Source organism: Epinephelus lanceolatus, chromosome 21 (genome assembly GCF_041903045.1).
Source record: "Epinephelus lanceolatus isolate andai-2023 chromosome 21, ASM4190304v1, whole genome shotgun sequence".
Lineage (NCBI taxonomy): Eukaryota > Metazoa > Chordata > Actinopteri > Perciformes > Serranidae > Epinephelus > Epinephelus lanceolatus.
The window spans coordinates 14,458,738-14,479,738 of NC_135754.1; the positions used below are offsets into that span (position 1 = coordinate 14,458,738).

Consider the following 21,001-nt stretch of genomic DNA (forward strand, 5'->3'; position numbering starts at 1 on the left):
AGACACACCACAGGATGTTTTCATCATGAGAGGTCGGCTCTCATGATGTGTGGCATTCTGTGTGCACGTGTACTTTGTGGTTGTCAGTGTTTGTGTACGGGAGCGAACAGTGTTTGGCACCTCAGGCGTACGGTGGGTGCACCCAATACTGGATTGTACCAGATGAAGCCACTGACAGGCTGAATAAATAATGTGTCATCACATAATAGGCAGAGGCAGTGTTGCCACATAGATTATGGCTTCCACATTTCAAATAGCGTGAAATATTTCCATATTAATATAGAATTTCAGTAGTCTTTTTAGGTAAAAAGAAAGTTTTAGCTTTCTTACATTTCATATTATCCTAAAGGGAATACATGATAGGAAACAAGGTGCTGCTAGAAAAACCTTCAGGGGAAAAAAGAGGCACAATATTTGCTTTGTAGAAAAATATAGCTCTATTTATTTATTCAAACAGGATGTTTTGGCTACTCCTATCAGAGGAACGAACATTTTGAAGAACTTACATAGGGCTCTGCTGCTTTGGGGCGCAGCTGGAATACTCATAATTTCCTCGCCACAGTGTACCAGCAGTAAATTAGAACTGGAGAGCGTGTAATGCAGAAAACAGACATTTGTATGTGTGTGCATGCAGAAGTGGCTCGCTCTTTTGCATGCATATGTCGGGGTAATTTGTCCTGCACTTGTATGTATGCCCTTCTGAATGAGTGAGCATACTCTGCTTTGTCCATTAAGTTTGCGCCTGCTTGTGTATCTGCAAAAGTTTGGAGTGCAAAGGCTCCTCTCCGCTGCCCCCTGGGTTCCTGTGATTGTGCAAAGTCAGAACAGTGTGTCCAGCGAGCAGCCGCTCTGAGGAAGTCTCTCCTTCTTCTTCTACAAACAGGAAACTGCCTCCCAGAGACGTACTAGGGCTTTCTAGAGAAGAGGGAGATTGATGTGAGTCAGAGAGTGAAACTGAGGTGCAGAGGAAAACAGCTTGTGATTCATGCCAGGGAACATGGCGAGGCTTTTTTAGTCCTTTGGAAGCTTTTTCAGTTTGCTATCTTTGAACTCTCTAGTTCTATACAGTTAGTATAGGAGATAACATATGAGTGGGGTATCATGGGCTATAACTACTATCTGCATTAAGATAAACAGTCGTGCTCCACAGACCCAGAATGAGCTCAGTATTCTGCACTGTACATGTGATGTTTGAGAGTTTGCATTTTCTGTTTTGCTTGTGATAATGACACCCTTGATTGTGAGGAAAACAGACCCAGATAAGTTTTTCAGTGGCTGAGGAAGAAGTTGGATAAGCAATCATTGATGATTGGACCACATGATATGGTCCGATCAAGGAGTGTGTACAGAGGCTGCTTATAAGGGGTGGTTCAAAGGTAACGGGTACAGTTTAATAAGGAGGCCTTAAAGCTGTCATACCCAAGACATACTGTGCAAAGGTCAACCAGCAAAACACGTCTCAGATTCTTTTGGGGGGCCTGAGCTGTTTGTTGTCCATCAAGTATATTGATTATCTCAGTCTACTCAAGTGATTTTAGATAATGGCAGTTAGTACAACTCACTCTGCTGGTTGGTTGAAAACAGGGATGGGAATTATTGTCCGATCCGTTGGACTCGCCTCCAAGCCTATTGATTCCTTCCATCGATCCTGGCATGTTTTTCTGACAGTTGTGCATCTCAAAACAATGAGCTCAAGCATCACACAGCAACACTGCTGGAAACTTAAAATAGGAAGGAGTCAAGGCAGAGAGGAAGAAACTCTTCATGGCTTCATTTTACAAAGAAAGTCAGTCATTTCAAGTACGTGGAAACACCAGCAATATGCTGAAACATCTCTCTAGGCTCAACATAGGCTCAAATTCCAGGAATGCCCTGTATTTGACACTCTACACCGGAGTGCCACTGCTTCTCAACAGAGCAGCACATCCGTTACAGGAGGTAAATATCCTGTTGTAGGCGTAGTGTCCACCGAGGTGGACAAATATTCTCTCTTTTCATCTATTTTTGATGATGACAGACAGACTGTTGCTACAGCTAGTTGACCTTTTACACTATGTTCAGACTTAGAGATAATAAAACAACTTAACTGATGCCGAGAACTGGTGTAGGCCTACTTATTTCCCCACCTTGCCCTAAGTAAGGAGTTCTTGCTGACACCAGTAGAAATAATAGCATTTTTATTAAAAAAGTATTAAGGCCAAAACACACCAGCGGCGTACGACGCGCGTCAAAACAGCCGCCCCCATTATTTTCTATTTACAAACCCACACCGGCAGCGGCTTGACACGCGTCGACGTGCCGCGCCACGGCACTTTACGCTATTGTCCTATTTTTCCAGCGTCACCGCCCTTGAAAAAATGCTATTTTGGACTTCCCAGCCTAGCGGACTGGAGTGTGCAATAGAAATCCGGTGGACGCCCCGCAGCGCGATGCTTTTTGTGTGTGTTGGGGGTGGCACTTGACTCGCGTCAATGACGCTGCCGTCATATGATGCCGTCGGTGTGTTTTGGCCTTTAGGCTTATTAAAGCAATAGTTTGATATTTAACAAATATGCTGATTCAATTTTTGGTGGAGAGTTGGATAAGCAGATTGATACCACTTTCATATCAGTCAGTCAGCTATGAAGCTATACCCTACAGCTGGTTAGCGTAGCTGGTGCGTTCCATTCCACTGGGAAGTCAGATTTTCCAAGTTCCTGGTCTAATTTCAACTGAAGCAACCCCTGAAGTTGGATTTCTGTCTCTGAAAGTCGTAGGAAGCTCACCAACCCTGACCTCAAAATCCAATATGGCCGCTCTGTGTATCAAAAGTAGCGAAAGCTGTACTAATACACTTTGTATTAACACATCTGTCTCATTTGTGTCTCAATAAATCAGTGGTACACACAGTGCTGTCCAACATCTGTGTGTGGCCATGTTGCTGTGGTGTTTGTATGCCACAAAGTATAGCATAATGCGTTGTTATCAACTGGTATTGCCAACAAAATCTTAGTTTTTCCAAGTGTGATGTCATTCCCATCTCCAACCTCAGATTTCAAACGCAAACAGAATGTAGTATCAAGACTAGAAATGGGGAAAACAGCTAGCCTGGCTCTGAACAAAAGTAGCAAAAACCACCTACCACCAACCCTAAGGCGGGGTGCAGACCGACAGTAGCCGTGTGTGCAAAATATGCAGTCTGATCAGTCTTTAAGTGCCAAAAATCTGTTACTCAAACTGGACTTCCTGGATTGTTGTTCATTGTCTAACTGGTACAGCAGGCCCCCAACACTGTTATAACACAGGGCTGTTTTCAATCTGGGAAAGCTTCCTAACTAACATGCTACATTATATTTGTTTAATCTTGAATCAACCCCACAGATGACAATGATTGATTGATTATATTATGCATCACTTTGAAGTAATTAATCAGAGCAGCATGTCACAATGAGACAAACAGCTCAGAGCTTACCACCTCAGCTGACCTGATGTGTCACACACCACATTAGTGTAATTACTGCATTACTTTGGGTTTATTTGGGCTGGTAGCTTGTTTGCCACAACAGAGTAACATCAATCAATTCATCAATACAGACATGAGCTTACAACAACTTACTGAAATGAATCCCCTTTAATTACGGGTGCCCTGTTCTGTAGCTCGGTGGTAGCCGAAGTGGGGTCAAGTAACTTTTCAACTTTTACTCTTACAACAACAGTCCTCTTACTATCACAGCTTTGTGCAATCTAATGTTAACGGCATTGTAATTGGAAGTCCTTGATTCACTCGACAGGGAGGCGTGTTGAATAGAGGCTTTTCCCTCACTGTTGAATTAGCGAGGATAGGTGACTCTGGGCGTTCCCCTGCTGTTGCACAACCAGGCCATTGCCTCGAGGACAAAGAGGTGTGTCAGCTGGGATCCCTTTGTGGTACTGCTAGTGATACACAAGACCTGCAGTATGAAGCTAGACTGCTGTTTGTTAGCTGTCAGAGTCATTTTTGCTTTCATCCAAATTATAAATTGGTAAGACAGAAAATAGGGATGGTAGTCAGTTTAAAGGAAGGCTTCAACACCCAAATGACTAAGAAGAATAAGAAGATACACAAAGGCCCGAAATACACACACATGCACAAACAGGAACTATACATGCATAAATGGAGAGATGTTAGAGTGAGGGTGCTGCCCATGGACAGGTGCCTGAGCAGTTTGGGGTTCAGTGCCTTATTCAGGGATATCTCGGCAGTGCCCAGGAGGTGAACTGGTACCTCTTCGGCTACCAGTCCACGCTCCATACTTGGTCCGTACGGAGACTTGAGCCGGCGACCATCCAGTTTCCAACCCAAGTCCCCATGCACTGAGCTACAGCTGCCCCAAAGCTACTGCCATGAGGACAGTGTTGTTTTCTTGCATGCTTCCAGTGAACGAAGAATCCAAAAACACAGAAAAGTCATGGTGAATTGAAGTCATAGGGGTCCACGTTTAGCAGAAACAGAAAACTATATAATAACATCTGTTTAAAAACTCTCACACAACTTGTGCAGTTTAATCCAAGTCTCATTTATCCAACCATTTGCTCTGTGCTTGCCTTTTTTGATGGGGAACTGAACAGGAAGTAAAATTTATCGATGTCTCTGTAATTTTGCCTCACTGAAAACAGGAGCTGCTGATCTACCACTGCCTTTATCGGTAGTCAGTGTGTGTTACTGTGTAACTTTGGTGAATAAGAACTAACTCCTTAAAACACCGAAGTCAATAACACAAACTAACTAACTGAGAGAGGCAGTGGTAGAGCAGCAGCTCCCATGTTCAGCGAGATAAAATTACAGTTTTTGTCAATGGAGAATGACTCAAAGAGAGCATAGATAAAGTTTCAGCTTCCATTCACTCACCCATCAAAGTTTTTCACAACGTAAACAGAACTGGGGTGAGTAATAGATATACAAATGGTCATTTTGTGAGATGAAGAATTCCTTTAATCACGATGATAACAATAATTTCCCACAGGAAACAAATGTGTTATTGAGTAGTCTTGATTATATGAAACCAAAGAATCCTCAAGAGACAAACAGTGACAGTGTTTAGGAAACTTAACACTGGTCAAACTTTAAGGGTTTCTTTTGAATAATGTTTGAGAAATTGTCACAATACTAGAGTGAAAACATTTTGATGTAAGTTCATGGGCAACAACTTTGATTATTAATTGATCATTTGAGTCACATATTGAGCATTAATGCAAATTATTTGAGGATTCAGGCTTTTCAGATGTTTAGATATGCTGCTATTCTTAGTCTTACATGATTGTACACTAAATATCTTAAAGTTCCAGACAAAACAAGCAGTTTTATGACATCAACATTGTCCCAGGAAGAAAGTGTGTTTTCATGATACACAGGTTTAGCTTAGCCTTGATTTATCTTAACATCACAACAATACACATTGAATAAAAGTCCCATAGTTTATACTCCATGTTTTGCTCATTGTTGCCCAGGTCTAATGTTGTCGTACCAGCTCACATAATCAGCCACATTACGGAGGCTGTATGGGCTGAGTCACTCAATTATTCTCCCAGCTCCTTTCATCCAGGTCCAGTATCCATTACCTTATGCCTTAAGCTGCCAACTGTTACAGCCGTAAGAGGCAGACCCTCCCTACGCCTTAGCCCGCTGATTGTGTTGAGTGGCTGCTAACAGCCGCTCTATTGTGCTTACGGCTGCAGTATTCACTTACCCCCCTTCCACTTTAATAGTAGATCGCCATGGTTACCATTCTGATGTAGTGGCCACGGCTGTGCAGCGAGGATCTCATGTTGTTAAGAAGTCACATGCGGCGCGCAGCAACAGACTTTCTCTAAAGGCTGCTGCGTCGGTGAGGCACGATGGGGTCAGCTCTTTTTGCTCCAGGTCAGCTGATGCCGGCAAAACAATTGTTGTTTTGTTTGTTGTTGCCTGCCTATTTTTTGCCTCTGTGACACAGGGCTATCTGGGGTTGGTTCACACAAGTGTTTGCAGATGTCATGGAAACATCCTCACCAGGTTTTCTCACATTAACGTCAGTAAACAGAGCTCATTTATTTAGTCAGTATGTTTTTATATTAGTAATTTCTCAATTTCTCCAGCTCCATGTCTCTGGTGTAGTGATATTTGCTTTTATCTTGTAGTTTGTCACAATCCTCCTGGACATAAGATCTACTGTAGAAAGATTTAGGGTCTGGCTATGAGTAATGAAAATGGCCCAACTCGAGGGGCAGCACCAAGCATGCATTTGAAAATATCACTGCACTCAATTGGATAACACTATGACCAATCAGAACAATACATGGGGTGACGTATCCAGAGCTTAGCTACCAGCGGAGCTAACTGGTAGATTAGACTCTTGCCGTATCTGGTCGGCAAAACGGCAAAAACGTCCTTCTTGCAAAGGAAAGATTCGAGCACCGTCTTCTGTTCCTCGTTTAGAGAAAAAGCCAAGTCTAACTCGTTCATTGTAGCGGCCAAAGCCATTTCAAACAACTGGTGTTCATCTGTAGCCATCTTGCAGTGTTTACTGACTGATTCCGGACTTTGTCGTTGCAGCGCTGTCGTCATCTGTTTAGCTCGCCTCTGGCCTGCCTATATCAGATACACCGATGTGATTGGTGCAGCTTGGCTCCAACGGCATGGGTAATGAGCATCATTACTGATTGCCAGAGTGACTCGCTGAGCAAATTCAAATTGAGCTCTCGCGAGAACTCTGGATTCCCAGGGTAGATGATGGGTGCAACTTCTGCTAAGATAGTGGAAGTAGCTGTAGGCTAGTCAGTCCCATAGACGGTCTATGGTTAGATTTTATCAGTGACAATTCTATCAATGACAAAAGCCACTAAGAGGCTGAGTAGGCTCCCACTCCTATATCTGTCAGTTATATATGAAGCTACAGCCTGTAGCCGGTTAGCCTAGCTTAGCATAAAGACTGAAAACAGCTAGCCTGGCTCTGTACAACAATGACAAAACCCTTCTAAGGCCATGTTCAGACCCACAGTAGCCCTGTGTGGAAAAATGCAGTCTAATCAGCCTTTAAATGCAGTAAATCTGTTACTCAAACTGGACTTCCTGGATTGTTTTTTTATTGTCTAACTGGTACAGCAGGCCCCCACTAACACTGTTATAACACAAGGCTGTTTTTGGTCTGAATCCCAGCTAAAGCTCAATAATTAACATGCTTCATCTTGTTTGTTTAACTCTGATTCAGCTCAGCAGATGACAATGATTGATTGATCATATTATGCGTTCACTTTGAAGTAAGTAATCAGAGCGGCACGTCACAATGAGACAAACAGCCCAGAGCTGACCACCTGAGCTGACCAGATTGCTGAGGGAAAATCTAATATGCCACACATCACTTTAAGTTTATCTGGTTTGGTAAGGTAGTTTATTTGCCACAACATAGCAATGTCAGCTACAGGCACACTGTTCTGTGGCTTAGTGGTAGCCAAAGTGGGGTCAACAAACCGCAAATATTTGAGCAGTCACCTCCTGCACTTCAGTTGAGAGAGGTGACGGAATGTATAGAGTTGCAATATATATTTTATTTTGATGCCATATCTAACAACAGCAATCTTCTTACTAGTAGAGTGTTGTGCAGTCTAATTTAGACCTATTGTATTTGGAAGTCCTAGATTCACTCTAGTCAATAGCAACCACATAATACCAACCAAAACAAAGAGTTTTGGGAGCGGGGAGGTATTCAATCAGAATTTGCAGAAGAGAATGACAGGCCTGCCACTCAATGTCAGTGTATGATATTCCGGTCTTTCCCTGTCTGACTGCATTCTCAACCTATTTTAGATTTTGCCTGTTACACCGGCAACATACCTTGAATTATGTGACAAACCTACGTGTTTAGTCATCTGGTCTGAGAATGTGTTACTGATTTTCTGTATTTCTTTCATATCATATAAAATGAATGCATAAAGATATTTATTTTTCAGCTATTGCTGAAGTCTGCTACTAAATTTGGCATTTATTCCATTAAAAAAAATCTGATTTAATAAAACTGCAGTTATAAACTGCGTCCTTAAAGGCAGATGAGTGGAGCATTTTCTGGAAACCCCACATTTACTCACTCAACATGGAGCTAAAAATAGGACCTAATTATGTTAAATGTTTGCCAAATGTGTCAGTGTCTGTTTATGAGTCATGAGAAATCATAAATCATCTTTGAGAAGGAGCAGATGCTTACCGTTTGCTCGCTCGGGCCATGTTAAGTGGAGCAATGTACAGTCAGGTCCATAATTATTTGGACAATGATACAGTTGTCGTCATTTTGGCTCTGTACACCACCACAATGGGTTTTAAATGAAACAATGAATACCTGCTTAAAGTGCAGACTCTCAGCTTTCATTTAAGGCTTTTTTCAAAAATGTAGTATGAACCGTGTAGGAATTACAACCATTTCTTCACACAGTCCCCCAACTTTAAGGGCTCATAAGTATTTGGACAAACTAACATAATCATCAATTAAACAGTCAGTTTTAATACTTGGTTGCAAATCCTTTACAGTCAATGACTGCCTGAAGTGTTGGACCCATAGACATCATCAGATGCTGGGTTTCTTCCCTGGTGATGCTCTGCCAGTCCTTTACTGCAGCCGTCTGCACTTCCTGCTTGTGTTTTGGGTGTTTTGCCCTCAGTTTTGGCTTCAGCAAGAGAAACGCATGCTCAGTTGGATTCAGGTCAAATGATATGACTTGGCCGTTGCAGAACATTCCACTTCTTTGCCTTAAAAATGTCTTTGGTTGCTTTTGCAATATGCTTCAGGTCAATGTCCATCTGCACTGTGAAGCATCATCCAATGAGTTTTGAAGCATTTAATTGAATCTGAGCAGATAATGGTGCCCCAAACACTTCAGCTTTCATCCTGCTGCTCTTGTAAGCATGACAAGACTTCACTAGAATAAATACAGAGGGTTTATCACAAGATGCAAACCATTGGTTAGCCTTAAAAATGGAAGGCCAGATTAGAGTTTGTCAAAAACCATCTAAAAAGCCTGTACAGTTGTGGAACAGCATACTATGGACAGATAAAACAAAGATCAACTAACAGAATGATGGGAAGACAAGAGAAGGAAGAAGGGAAGGAACTGCTCATGATCCAACGCACACCACCTCATCAGTGAAGCATGGTGGAGGTACTGTTATGTCATGGCCATGTATGGCTGCCAGTGGAACTGGTTCTCTTGTATTTATTGATGATGTGACTGCTGAGAAGCGGGATGAAAGCTAAAGTGTTTGGGGCACCATTATCTGCTCAGATTCAACCAAATGCTTCAAAACTCATTGGACAATGCTCTCTAGTGCAGATGGACATTGACCTGAAGCATACTGCAAAAGCAACCAAAGACATTTTTAAGGCAAAGAAGTGGAATGTTCTGCAACGGCCAAGTCATATCATCTGACCTGAATCCAACTGAGCATGCGTTTCTCTTGCTGAAGCCAAAACTGAGGGCAAAACACCCAAAACACAAGCAGGAAGTGCAGACGGCTGCAGTAAAGGGCTGGCAGAGCATCACCAGGGAAGAAACCCAGCATCTGATGATGCCTATGTGTCCAACACTTCAGGCAGTCATTGACTGTAAAGGATTTGCAACCAAGTATTAAAACTGACTGTTTAATTGATGATTATGTTAGTTTGTCCAAATACTTATGAGCCCTTAAAGTCGGGGGACTGTGTGAAGAAATGGTTGTAATTCCTACACGGTTCATACTACATTTTTGAAAAAAGCCTTAAATGAAAGCTGAGAGTCTGCACTTTAAGCAGGTATTCATTGTTTCATTTAAAACCCATTGTGGTGGTGTACAGAGCCAAAATGATGACAACTGTATCATTGTCCAAATAATTATGGACCTGACTGTATGTTAATGTAGCAAGGCAAGGTAATAGCTAACATGCTTGGTTCAAAAGGAAACAACTAATGAGGTGAGCAGAGGTGATGAAATGATGATATCTGAGGTGTAATAGTTCCACATGTTTTATTTCCCAATCGTTCTATGACAGAGGATTAGCTAACCATTACCACTGGAAAACGCCGACTCGGGTTCAGCACCAGAAGTCATGCCCATTAAACACACAAGGTATCATGGGGGATAGGAGTAAGGTGGATAAACATACCGAATGATTAATATACACTGGCAATGTATGATCCGTAGGCATTTATTCATGACAGGATAAGTCTGCTTGACGAACACACTGGTTTTTAAGATTACACTCAATGACAGGACCACATGAAGAGCTCTGCAGTGTGTAGACAACACCAGAACATGGATTCCATATTGTGGCTTTATCATTACGCTCTGTATGTGTGTGTGTGCATTGTAATGTGTGTGTGGCTCCCATTTTTTCCCCCCTAGCTGGAAGTCTTGTCTGTAGGTTTCTGTGTGTTAAAGGTCCTCACTCACTCACTCACTCACTCACTCACCAGCTCAGCTATGGCTCTCCTCCAGAGAAAATCTTTCCGTTTATCCCCAGCCTCTAGATTATTCTGGTTTGGCACTTTATCTTTAACTCCCCCCCCCCCCATATTTGTATTTCTTTCCTTCAAACCCCCAAACTCTCATCCCCTCTCTGTTAGTCTCTCTCTGTTTCTCCCTGCTCCCTTCCTCCGTGTTGTAATTGAAGGCAGCTGTGACGAGGTTACTATAGTTCATAGAGAGCAGTTTTTGGAGGAGGGCCCAGGCTTCGTTTAGAGCTCCAGTTACCCAAAAGGCAGGCGAGCCACTGTCTACACGTCACTTCAGTTTAAAGGCTCAACTCGTACTTGGAAAAAGTTTGCACATTAGTTAGACACAACAATACCTGCACAGTCTTCATCTGCGTAACAGTTTTATAGTATTACACTAGGTGTTGTTGGCTTTTATATGCCTTTTATTTCTTTAATCATGCACTGAGTCAGATTCTAATCCATCTGCGTCGACTGGAAGGCACTTTTGGTCATCTTCTGGTGTTTTTAAATATGATACATAAGTAAACTCATTAGGGGTGCACCCATTCTTTGACTGAACATCGGTATCAGCCGGTATTTGCCTTGTTGACTGTTGTCGACCGATGTCTTTCTGTTGTTTCACATCAGTTTTGCGCAGGCTTAAAAGCAGGGTTCAATGTGTAACGCCATCCTGTCATCTTGGGGACAGTAGAATACATGTTTGGGATGGACAGAGATCTGTTGACTCAGCTTTTAGAGCCACAACAATCCATGACCTAATTGGTACAGAATCGGTATAATTAGAGTGACAGTTGGATTGGTGCGTTAACTCTCTGATGAACAGGTCGATAGAACACATTTTTGCCCTCTTACCCAGATGCATGATTGATGCAGTTGGATGTCTTTGCTTTGTACCTGCAGAAAAATAACAACACAACAGGTGTTTAAATATCTGTCTGCAGTCTAGACATTTTTTTCCCACATTACTGTCTTAAAAGTGTAAGTAAATATACCATTCAGCTTATGTCAAGTCAGTGACCCTCTTGACTGCAGTGTTGCCCCCACCTCCTTCAGTAGCCACAGTCTGTGCGAAGGTGTTGATAAGCAGTATGAGCTGAGCCCGTATTTCCCAGCCTTCTCCCTTTAAGTGAATCTAATCTGTCTGACCTCTTCAAGTCCAACTATTAGTTTACTATTAATAGGCTCAGGCAGCGGAGGGCCGTGCGGCTGCCCTGTGCACGACACCGTGAGCCTTGCTAGCTGTGGCTTAAGGAGTGTTGTTGTTGAGCAGCAGAACATGCCTTCAGTGCACTTCACAGAGCATTTGAGATGTTTATTATTGGATAAAATTAAAATCTGTCATACTTCATGACACATGTTGAGGCATTTATGCAGCTGGAGTCTGAGGAGAGACATGTTTTGCTTCCTGCCTGTTACTATAGTAACAAACTAAAGAGACCCACCCGCTTCTGAAACATTCCCACGGATGCCCGGGTCGATACCTGTCACTATTTTGGTGTTCAAGCTGAGCGTGGAAACCAGTCTTTCAGGAGCAGTGTCATGTAATATCTTCACAGTGACTGCACGGTGTGTTTAAGTACAGCTCCTTATCTACTGTGGTTGTGTGTCAGTGCTAATCTGTGCGCCCTCTGTTGTCTTTTCTCACCCACAGAGCGGAGAAAACAGAAGTCCTCAGCGATGACCTCCTACAGGTAAATCATTAATCTGACTGTGGAGCTCTGATCAGCTCGACACTGGAATGACTTCATCTGCTAGGCAGCGGCTGCAGCTTACGTGAACCAGTATTTGTCTCTCCTGAATCACATCACAAAACCTCCCATAGTATTTGCATGTCAAATCAAATAAGTGTTATTTTGCATGCCTGGGAAACAGTTTATCTCCCTTTGCCTGTCTTTATTCCAAAGAAACTGCTACACCTCTGTATTGATTTATCCTAGTATTACAATGTGACTACTGGCTGCAGAGCAAACACCAAAGCAGTGAGAACTTGCAAAAAAGATTTCTTAAACAGGGAAGAGTCTGGACCATGTGCTGACCAAGCCCCAAAGTATGCAAGCTTTCATGCCAATTAAACAGCAGCTGATACCACTTATTAGATCCTCTCTCCAGTTGAAGATTGCTAATCAGCGCTTGTGTCGCTTGGTTGAAATTGAGACCTGCGAACTCATGGGACTGCTGCAGACACATGGTTGAGAAAACATCTGTAGTAACAAGCTGCACAGAGGTCAGTGTAGCTGTGGATGTATCTATGTAGGTTACATTTGTGCAGTTCTGTGTGTGTGCGTGAAAGCCACTAGTGCAGGGATTTCCCCGGGGATAACTATCTCCAGCCGTCTGAGGCAGACAGCAGGTGGGGTCGGGACAAAATATTGGCCGCTCAGCAAAGACATTCCAGCGATGAGGATTGTCTTTGTGTTTGAATGGGAGGTGTCGTGAAAACAAACTCAGCTGGCTGCGCATTATTCCATGACAGCAGCCAAGGCCGCAATGTCTGACATGCTTTATTCTTCTCCCCGCTCTCTTTTGTAGCCGGTGCATAAACAGACAGCCAGAATGAAAGTTTAATACCTTTGTCTCTCTCAGGTGTTTTGAATATTGGCCTTATGTGGGCACAGATGTATTTAAGGGGCAGCTAGTTGGTTTCCATGTGTCTATACATTTTGTCTCATGCATCAAACTCAATGTGAAATCATTCTGTGCATAAAATTTTTTATCAGATGACAGATTAAAAAAAAAAAAAAATGCATGAAAAATAAGAACTCTGTGTGCAAAGGCCTTTCGACTCAGATCCAGTGTGAGTGGCTGTAATGCAAGAGGACAAGCGAACAGCGGTGACTAACCGCTCAGGGTGCTTTTTGCCAAAGAGAGGAAGTTCTGTTATGACTGACAGTCGACTTTCGCTGTTCCTCAAAGACACAATGGTCCTGCCTGTGTGTCTGGAAATCAGCTGCCGAGACTCTGTGTGCTCTGTTAGTCACTTCAGAGGAACACTGCTGTCTGATAAAGGAAAAGGGCGTGAGGGATGGAGAGATAGAAATCACTCGGCTGCGTAATTCCTGAGATGGCTGTGTCACTCCGCACCCTTAAAACAAAACAACCTCAGTTTATCCTCAGCAGTATATATATGTGAGAGGTTTTTTTTGACAGTACTTATTTTTTGCTCAGCCTCTCCCTTCTTCTCCCATTTCTTCTTCTACTATAATCCACAACAAAATATACCGGGTCTTACCAGGATTCTCTGCACGGGGTCCGCATGTTCTCCCCGGGTCAGCGTGGGTTTTCCCTGGGTACTCCAGCTTCCTCCCACAGTCCAAAGACATGCAGGTTAACTGGTGACTCTAAATTGGCCAGAGGCATGAATGTTAGTGTGAATGGTTGTCTGTCTCTGTGTGTTAGCTCTGCGATAGTATGGCGACCTGTCCAGGGTGTACCCCGCCTCTTGCACAACGTCAGCTAGGATAGACTCAAGCCCCCCCTGCGACCGCCAACAGGATAAGCGGTCATGGAAAATGAATGGTTGTAATAACACATATTGCGCTACTGAGACATCCTCTATCACTATAGGGTAAATTCTGTCACAGTGACAGTGCTAGTGAGCGTAAAAAAGTGACCATTGGAAGATCTGAGATTCACTTTGCCCCTTATTCGATCCCATTTACATCCCAGGTCTGTATCTGGCTTATTCTTAGCCCCTGCATCCCAAGACCTTTTTTGAATGTGGTCCTACAGGGTGCCAAAGAGCCACCCGGCATTCTCGTTCCAGCTGTCTTTTCCTCTGCATAGCGGCTCATCCATGGGGGGGTACCACAGAAATGCTCCAGAAATACCAGAGTGCATGCTTGCACACACCCTTGAAGTTGGGTGTAGCATTTTAAAAGATAGCAACCGGCTGCTATTAACACATGAATCCTAAATGTAAACAAAGATGATTTTGCCTTTTGGCAACACGTAATTCCGTCCTTAATGCGTCATGTTATGTTATTTTTGTTCATTGTAGACTTGTCAAGACATGTTAACATCCTCTCTTAGGAACCAATAACCAAACACAGGCAGTCAGACAGACACCCTCTCTGTCTGTCCTCTCCCCGTCTATCCTTCATGGGATTCCCTGCTCTATGACGCATCATGGGATTGACCAAGTGTTGACCTCATCACTTAGCAGGAGGAAAAACACACCCTGCTGCCTGCTGCGCAGACTTCTTGGCCTACGTTCTCCCACTCCTCTGCTTATTTTATTTTTTGACTTTATAGTGATGTGTGTTTCGTTACAATGAGAGGAAGAATACTCCCAGCGCCATGCAACCCAAACATTTCCAATACACCCACACAGGAACTCGGTCCCTGTTAGAGCACAGGGAGGGGAATCCCGTGTTTGTTATGCGCCAGGTACTAACTGGGCCGAGTCTAAGAAGTGTTCCCAAGCCTATAGCTTATTGTGTGTGTTTGGCAAGTTTGTATTTGACCCAGCTGTTTTGGGAATGCCGGAGGCCACCACGGGTCGGGACTGACGTAAGAGCTCGAGAACAGAGGGAGGCAGAGCAGAGAAGGGGCGGTGTACGGAGGTCGGTATCTGCTGTGGAATTCCTGAGTTCCCACTCCGTTCTGTTTTTGGAACACAATTGTCTGGTATTTGGTTGATCCTCCCTGCGCGTTTGTCTCCCTCCATTTCTGCTTATTTCGCCCTCTAGATCTCAGTGTTCCCATTTATATTTGGAACATTGTTTGTCCCAAGTCTTGAGTACATGTTTGTCCCTTCCAGGCACTTTTAGCCTCTTGCTTTCTCTCATCAGTTGTGCTTTTTATTTTCAAAAAAAAAAAAAGGACACACCTGTCCTGTTCGGAACCGATGCATGCAACCTGCTTCACTTTCTCACAAGCAGTGCCAACTTAAACCAGTTCTTTGCATCATCAGACTTTCAAGCGGACTCCCAACAGTAACTTGCAATCATCAGTTCTATTCATGGGGTGGTGACAGCCAGCCTAACGTTTACACTGACTGTCCCAGTCAGGCACCTGGCATGACAAGGACAGTGAATAGTCATCCTGCAGAGTTTCAGTTGGCCTCTGTCCTGAAGCCAAAATAGCTGCGACTCCCATCAATGACCGTATTATATCTTGTCAGGCTAAAAGCACAGAGTGGATCTGTGTCGTTAGGCTAGCAGACAGGAGAAAGCCTGTGTAATCAAAAAGGCCTTTTTAAAGCCAAAGAGCCCCCTCGCTCTCAGTCACAACCCAGTGGCTGTTGCTATAGAGACACTTCCGATGAGTCATGTGTTTCAAAGATAACATTCCAGCGTTGTTCTGCAGGGACAAGCCTTATCAATCATGCGTGAACTTTGACCCCTGACTCCTACAAGGCAGCTACTAATCAAATCTGTGCATGGAGATGGAGCTCATCAGCCATCAACACTGCAGACACACTGTTTTGATGGTTTATAGGGACACTGTGGTTGTGGTCATAAAGTCTGCTCGCCATGTGTGTGTTTTCATGTACTTACTGGAACAAACACGGCAGGATGTAGTCCAGTCCAAGTACTTAGGCTTATCAAAGTTAAGTTTGTGTACATGCAAGGGTTTACATATTGTGTTGTTGGTGTTTTCATCTTGAAAATTCCACTAATAAATAATAATAATCTGATGTCAGATGTTCATATTAAACTTGAGCAAAAACCTCAGGCTTCAGACTATTATGAATGCTCTGTTTCCAACATTGTATTCAACTTTTACAACAAGCTGACGTCAGCTTGTGATGGATTTCCTTATATGGTCAACTGGTTACATTACACTGCTACATGTAGCGACATGCTATTGCCAGGGACGTATGTAATCTTGGTTGGCGATGTTGTTAATATATCTCTGATTTCGGATCATATTTCTGCTTCACAACATGTCCAGTTGTGAAGATTTTGGTTTCAGAGCGGATTGGGCTTTTTCGGGAGGGGGCCTTAAAGGTAAATTTTGCAGGGTTTTTAGATGCTGTTTGCAAAATTGAAAGAAAACCCAACCCCAGATTCACTCTGGTTTGGTATTTTGCCTTGCTATATTCATTTTTTTGTGGTGCTGTGTCTCTTGGATGCCTGCTGCTTACGGTCTGGCCCCTGGTCGCTACCTTTTTAAAAAGTCCCGACCTCTTCTGAGTGTTCTGGGGATACACGCTTATAAACATCCCAAACACAGAAAACAAGAAGACAGTATTAAAATACAGGCAAAGGGCAGAAAAATACACCACCACATACTTGTAGTGGGTCATAATTGAGATGGATTACTTGTGTGTGAGTGTATACATTGTTTAAGGAAAATCCTGCATTGGATATCTTTAAAGAGACAGGCACTAAAATGGTGTGTCTCAGACATAGGGTGGATACAGGTGTTCCAGCACAGACAGTATGAAGAAAATAAAGTGTTTTTGTGCATTAAAGCATGTAAACATGCTCTATTAGAAACCCTAAATACAAGTATGCAGCCAAACATTAGCATAATATGTCCCCTTTATCTTATGTGAACGATTCCTGCAGTTTATACATTGTGCTGCCTCGCTCTGTGATGACATATGACATGTGTATAAAAGATATTTGCTTAAGATCTGTTGTTGTTTTGTCTCACGCACAGATTGAACGGCGCATGGAGTTGGTGCGTGTGGTGTCCCACAACACACACAAGAGGATGGTGTCATGTCTACAAGGACACATCGGTGCAGACGCAGAGAAGAGACATGTAAGACCTCTAGTTTGTTATATTAAAACATTTATCAAAGCTTAAATTTGCCTTTAAAAACAAAATAACCAGATGTATCAAGTGTTCCAGGATGAGGGAAACTTAAAACCACCTCCCACGCAATTTTGAGATGTCTTCATTCAAAGTGTCCATATTAGGCCTACAGTTTATGATTTCTCTTTTGTTTTCTCTACTCCACACCACCCAAAAAACGCACCACAGTCTGTACCACGCCTCTATACAGGAAATGGTCAGGTAAAAAACACCGATTACTTACTGTACTCCACTTCTCTGGTCCTCAGAACCACTCGCTCCATTTCCCGTTCAGACATCTGTCATCTTTACTCTCTATGCATGACACCTTTGCCTTTGGGGTTCTCTGGTTAGAAAACAGGATGTTGCACACTCATAAATGTTTGTACAGATATAAACTGTGTTACTGTAAAAACAAGCTCCGGTGCTGTCATTTGATAGATGTCTCACTTCCCTAGTTTGCATCTTAAATCCCATTTTAACGTCTGTATTTTCCTCCTTTGCTCCGAAAGCTCTCTTCCTCTTCCTGACTGTGAATTTACCGCTCAATGGAAAGTCCCTGATGAATTTTCCATTGCCTTCAACATCAAAAACTGAAGCTGCTGTATAGAATTTGGGTACTTTTTGTGCACCTGCATAGATTGAAGTCGTTTATGTCTCAGTATAAGTCTAATAATTGTCTGCATCTGTCCCTCTTCCACTCATGCACCACAGAAAAAGCTTCCTCTGACTGCACTATCCCAGGCAATGGTGGAAGGCGGAAGCCAACTGGGAGAAGAGTCCTTGATAGGGTGAGTTTGTGATTGATTGACAGGTCAGAAAACCAATTGCTCCTCCTTGGCAACTGTTGCTAATGGAGCAGTTGCACCCCCAGAGAGCGTGAAATATGAGGCCATGCATTCAGGGCAAGCAATCTGCCCTGTTTTCTGTCGACGGGACTTTCAGCAGTTCCCTTACTGGAGGTTCACATCATTTATCGTGACCGAGGGAAAGGCACAAAACAGTAGCAGACAGTTTGTAGTTGAGGATCTAGAAAGTGAATGTCTCCAAATGTGCACAGCAGCCGTGTGTCTGCCTGGAAGTTATGAGGAAGGGAAAGTCCATCAGATGGTCTGCTAGTAAATGTGATGCATTCATGTGGACATCAGCTCAGACTGTTGTTCTTTTTGTATTTCAAAGCAAAGGGGTTTAATTGCTGGAAATAGCGCGGCCCAAAACCCTGATTCATGATCGCAGATGAACTGTCACTGGGCCACTGTGCTCCAGGCGCTGAGCAGCTGGAAATGATGCCGTCACAATAACTTGGTTTTGCTTTCAGTTATTGGCTGGGAACAGAGGAAGAGCTGGAACAGACTGTCATTCTTTTGTATTGTTATATTTTGTCAGGAAGATGTAACAGCGATAGTGCTGATGTGTTAATGACAGTGGTGGAATGCAAGTACATTAAGTCAAGTACTGTACTTAAAAGAATACTAACCTCCCTAGATTACAATTTGTATGTCATTCACTCACCCCATGTTACATTGAACTCATAAAGAAAAATTTGTTTAGGCGTGTGCCTCAACAGTGAACGAAGAATCCAAAAACTGATAAAGTTCTTGGTGAATTGAAGTCATAGGGGTCCATGTTTAACAACAGTAAAACTGTATCAAAACCTCCATTTACAAACTCTCACACAACTCATGCAGTATAGTCCAAGTTTGATTTGTCCAGTCGTATGCTCAGTGCTTCCCAAACTGACAGCTTTTTCCAACAGGGAATTGAACAAAACATTAAGCTCATGTATGCTCTCTTCAGAGCCAGACTATAATGACATAACAGTAATTTTACCTTGCTGAACATGGGAACTGATGGTCTACCGCTGCCTTGATTAGTTAGTTTGTGTTATTGTGAAACTTTGGTGTTTTAAAGGGTTCGTTCAGAATCACCAATGAAGTATTCCCTTAAGTAAAATCTGAGGCACTTGTACTTTATTTTGGTATTTTCATTTTATTAACATTATATTTCTACTCCACTAGGAAATATCATACTTTTTATTCCACTTCAATCATCTGACAGCTTTAGTTACAAGTTACTTAAAGGAGCTATATGTAAGAAATCTAAAGTAAATAGTCATAAAATCCTCCTAATATGTCACAGAGACTAAGGAATAATGTTCATATAACATACTGATCTCACTGACAACAATAGTACGGCCAGAATATTCGCATTTAAAAAAAAAATTTACGGTCCGCAAATCATGTTTATGTTTTGAATTTGTGTTTTGGCCTGTTGCGCCACCCACCGCCGTCTATCAGTCACGCAGTCAGTAGAGTCTCAGCATCAGTTAGAGTTACGACTGAGCTACAGCAGCACGGCAAGCAGCATTAGCAGTGTCCCGGTACATAGCATTAGCAGCCGGCTCCTCCTCAGCTGTATCCCGGCAGCAGCATTAGCAGTGTCCCGGTACATAGCATTAGCAGCCGGCTCCTCATGAGCTGTATCCCGGCAGCAGCATTAGCAGTGTCCCGGTACATAGCATTAGCAGCCGGCTCCTCCTCAGCTGTATCCCGGCAGCAGCATTAGCAGTGTCCCGGTACATAGCATTAGCAGCCGGCTCCTCCTCAGCTGTATCCCGGCAGCAGCATTAGCAGTGTCCCGGTACATAGCATTAGCAGCCGGCTCCTCCTCAGTTGTATCCCGGCAGCAGCATTAGCAGTGTCCCGGTACGTAGCATTAGCAGCCGGCTCCTCATGAGCTGTATCCCGGCAGCAGCATTAGCAGTGTCCCGGTACATAGCATTAGCAGTCTCCTCAGCTGTATCCCGGCAGCAGCGTTAGCAGCAGAGAAGCCGGACTTGCTCGAACGGTCCTCTGGAAAACCGAAGATCAAGGACACGGCGACACAGCCCTGCCACGGCAGCCACCCGTGGGCAAACAAATCAATCTCCAGCGTGCCGCTGTCAAGCAACCTCAAATCTGTAGGGGAGGGGGGGCAGACACGATTCACGGCAGTATTTTGAATTTGAGTGCAGTAACCGTTTTGGCCACATTCTTACATACAGCACCTTTAACAAATTAAGATTTTTTGCATAAAAACATATGAAGAGCTTATAAGTTTTGTTTTGTTTTTTTATAAATGAAACCACCTAAAAGAATATATGAATACAGATGAAACAATAACTGATTAACTGATGAGTTGACAGAAAATGAATTAGCAGCTTTTGATATTTGTCACCTTTCATGTAACATTTCATGATTCCAGCTTCATAAAAGTAAGGATTTTCTGCTTTTTTCGTGTAATTTTTTAATTTATTTTTCATTTGTTTTTTATAATGTTGAAGTATTATTGGTGGGACAAAATGAGCATTCCGCTTGTGTCACTTGGGGTAATGTGACTGCCTTTCTCTGTGTTTTCAGGATTTTTTGCCAACCAAACAATCAGTTGATTGATCGAGAAAATAATTAGCAGATGAATCCATAATGAAAATAATTATTAGTTGCAGTCCTATACAAAAAAGTAATAAATGAGTTCCACCTCTATCGACTACAACAGTAAAATCCTGCTTTTACATTGAAGCCTGGGTCTTCAAAAGGGGGTCCGCGACCCCTGAGATTCCTCAGACTAACTGCGGGGGGGTGTCAAATTATTGTTTGGTAATATAATTCAAGTATTAATTTCAGGCTTTGTTTTATTTTTGTTTTAATAATTAAAATGTCTTAAAACCCCCTTTAAATTTATAGTACACACTGATGATAGGCTGTTACCCATGAATCACCATGCAATAATATGAGCTAGCTTTTTTTACTATATCACTGTG

At 42.9% G+C, this 21,001-nt stretch overlaps 1 protein-coding gene and 1 long non-coding RNA gene across 6 annotated transcripts in view; one reads left to right on the forward strand and one right to left on the reverse strand.

Moving 5' to 3' along the window:
• arhgap17a (Rho GTPase activating protein 17a) overlaps positions 1-21,001 on the forward strand; it is a 44,450-nt gene that overhangs the window by 2,314 nt on the left and 21,135 nt on the right. For 3 of the 5 annotated variants that reach the window (XM_033611019.2, XM_033611015.2, XM_033611020.2), the window contains exons 2-5: positions 12,107-12,146; positions 17,065-17,169; positions 17,392-17,424; positions 17,917-17,993. In XM_033611019.2, the coding sequence (XP_033466910.1) occupies positions 12,107-12,146; positions 17,065-17,169; positions 17,392-17,424; positions 17,917-17,993 (255 nt within the window). The remainder of the gene's footprint in view (positions 1-12,106; positions 12,147-17,064; positions 17,170-17,391; positions 17,425-17,916; positions 17,994-21,001) is intronic. The other 2 variants (XM_033611016.2, XM_078163475.1) reach the window with 1 other exon arrangement.
• Positions 513-11,621, reverse strand: LOC144459385 (uncharacterized). The gene is made up of 3 exons (XR_013488356.1): positions 11,448-11,621; positions 11,308-11,349; positions 513-915 (listed from the first exon to the last, which is right to left on the reverse strand). It is a non-coding gene; the product is annotated as an uncharacterized LOC144459385 (long non-coding RNA).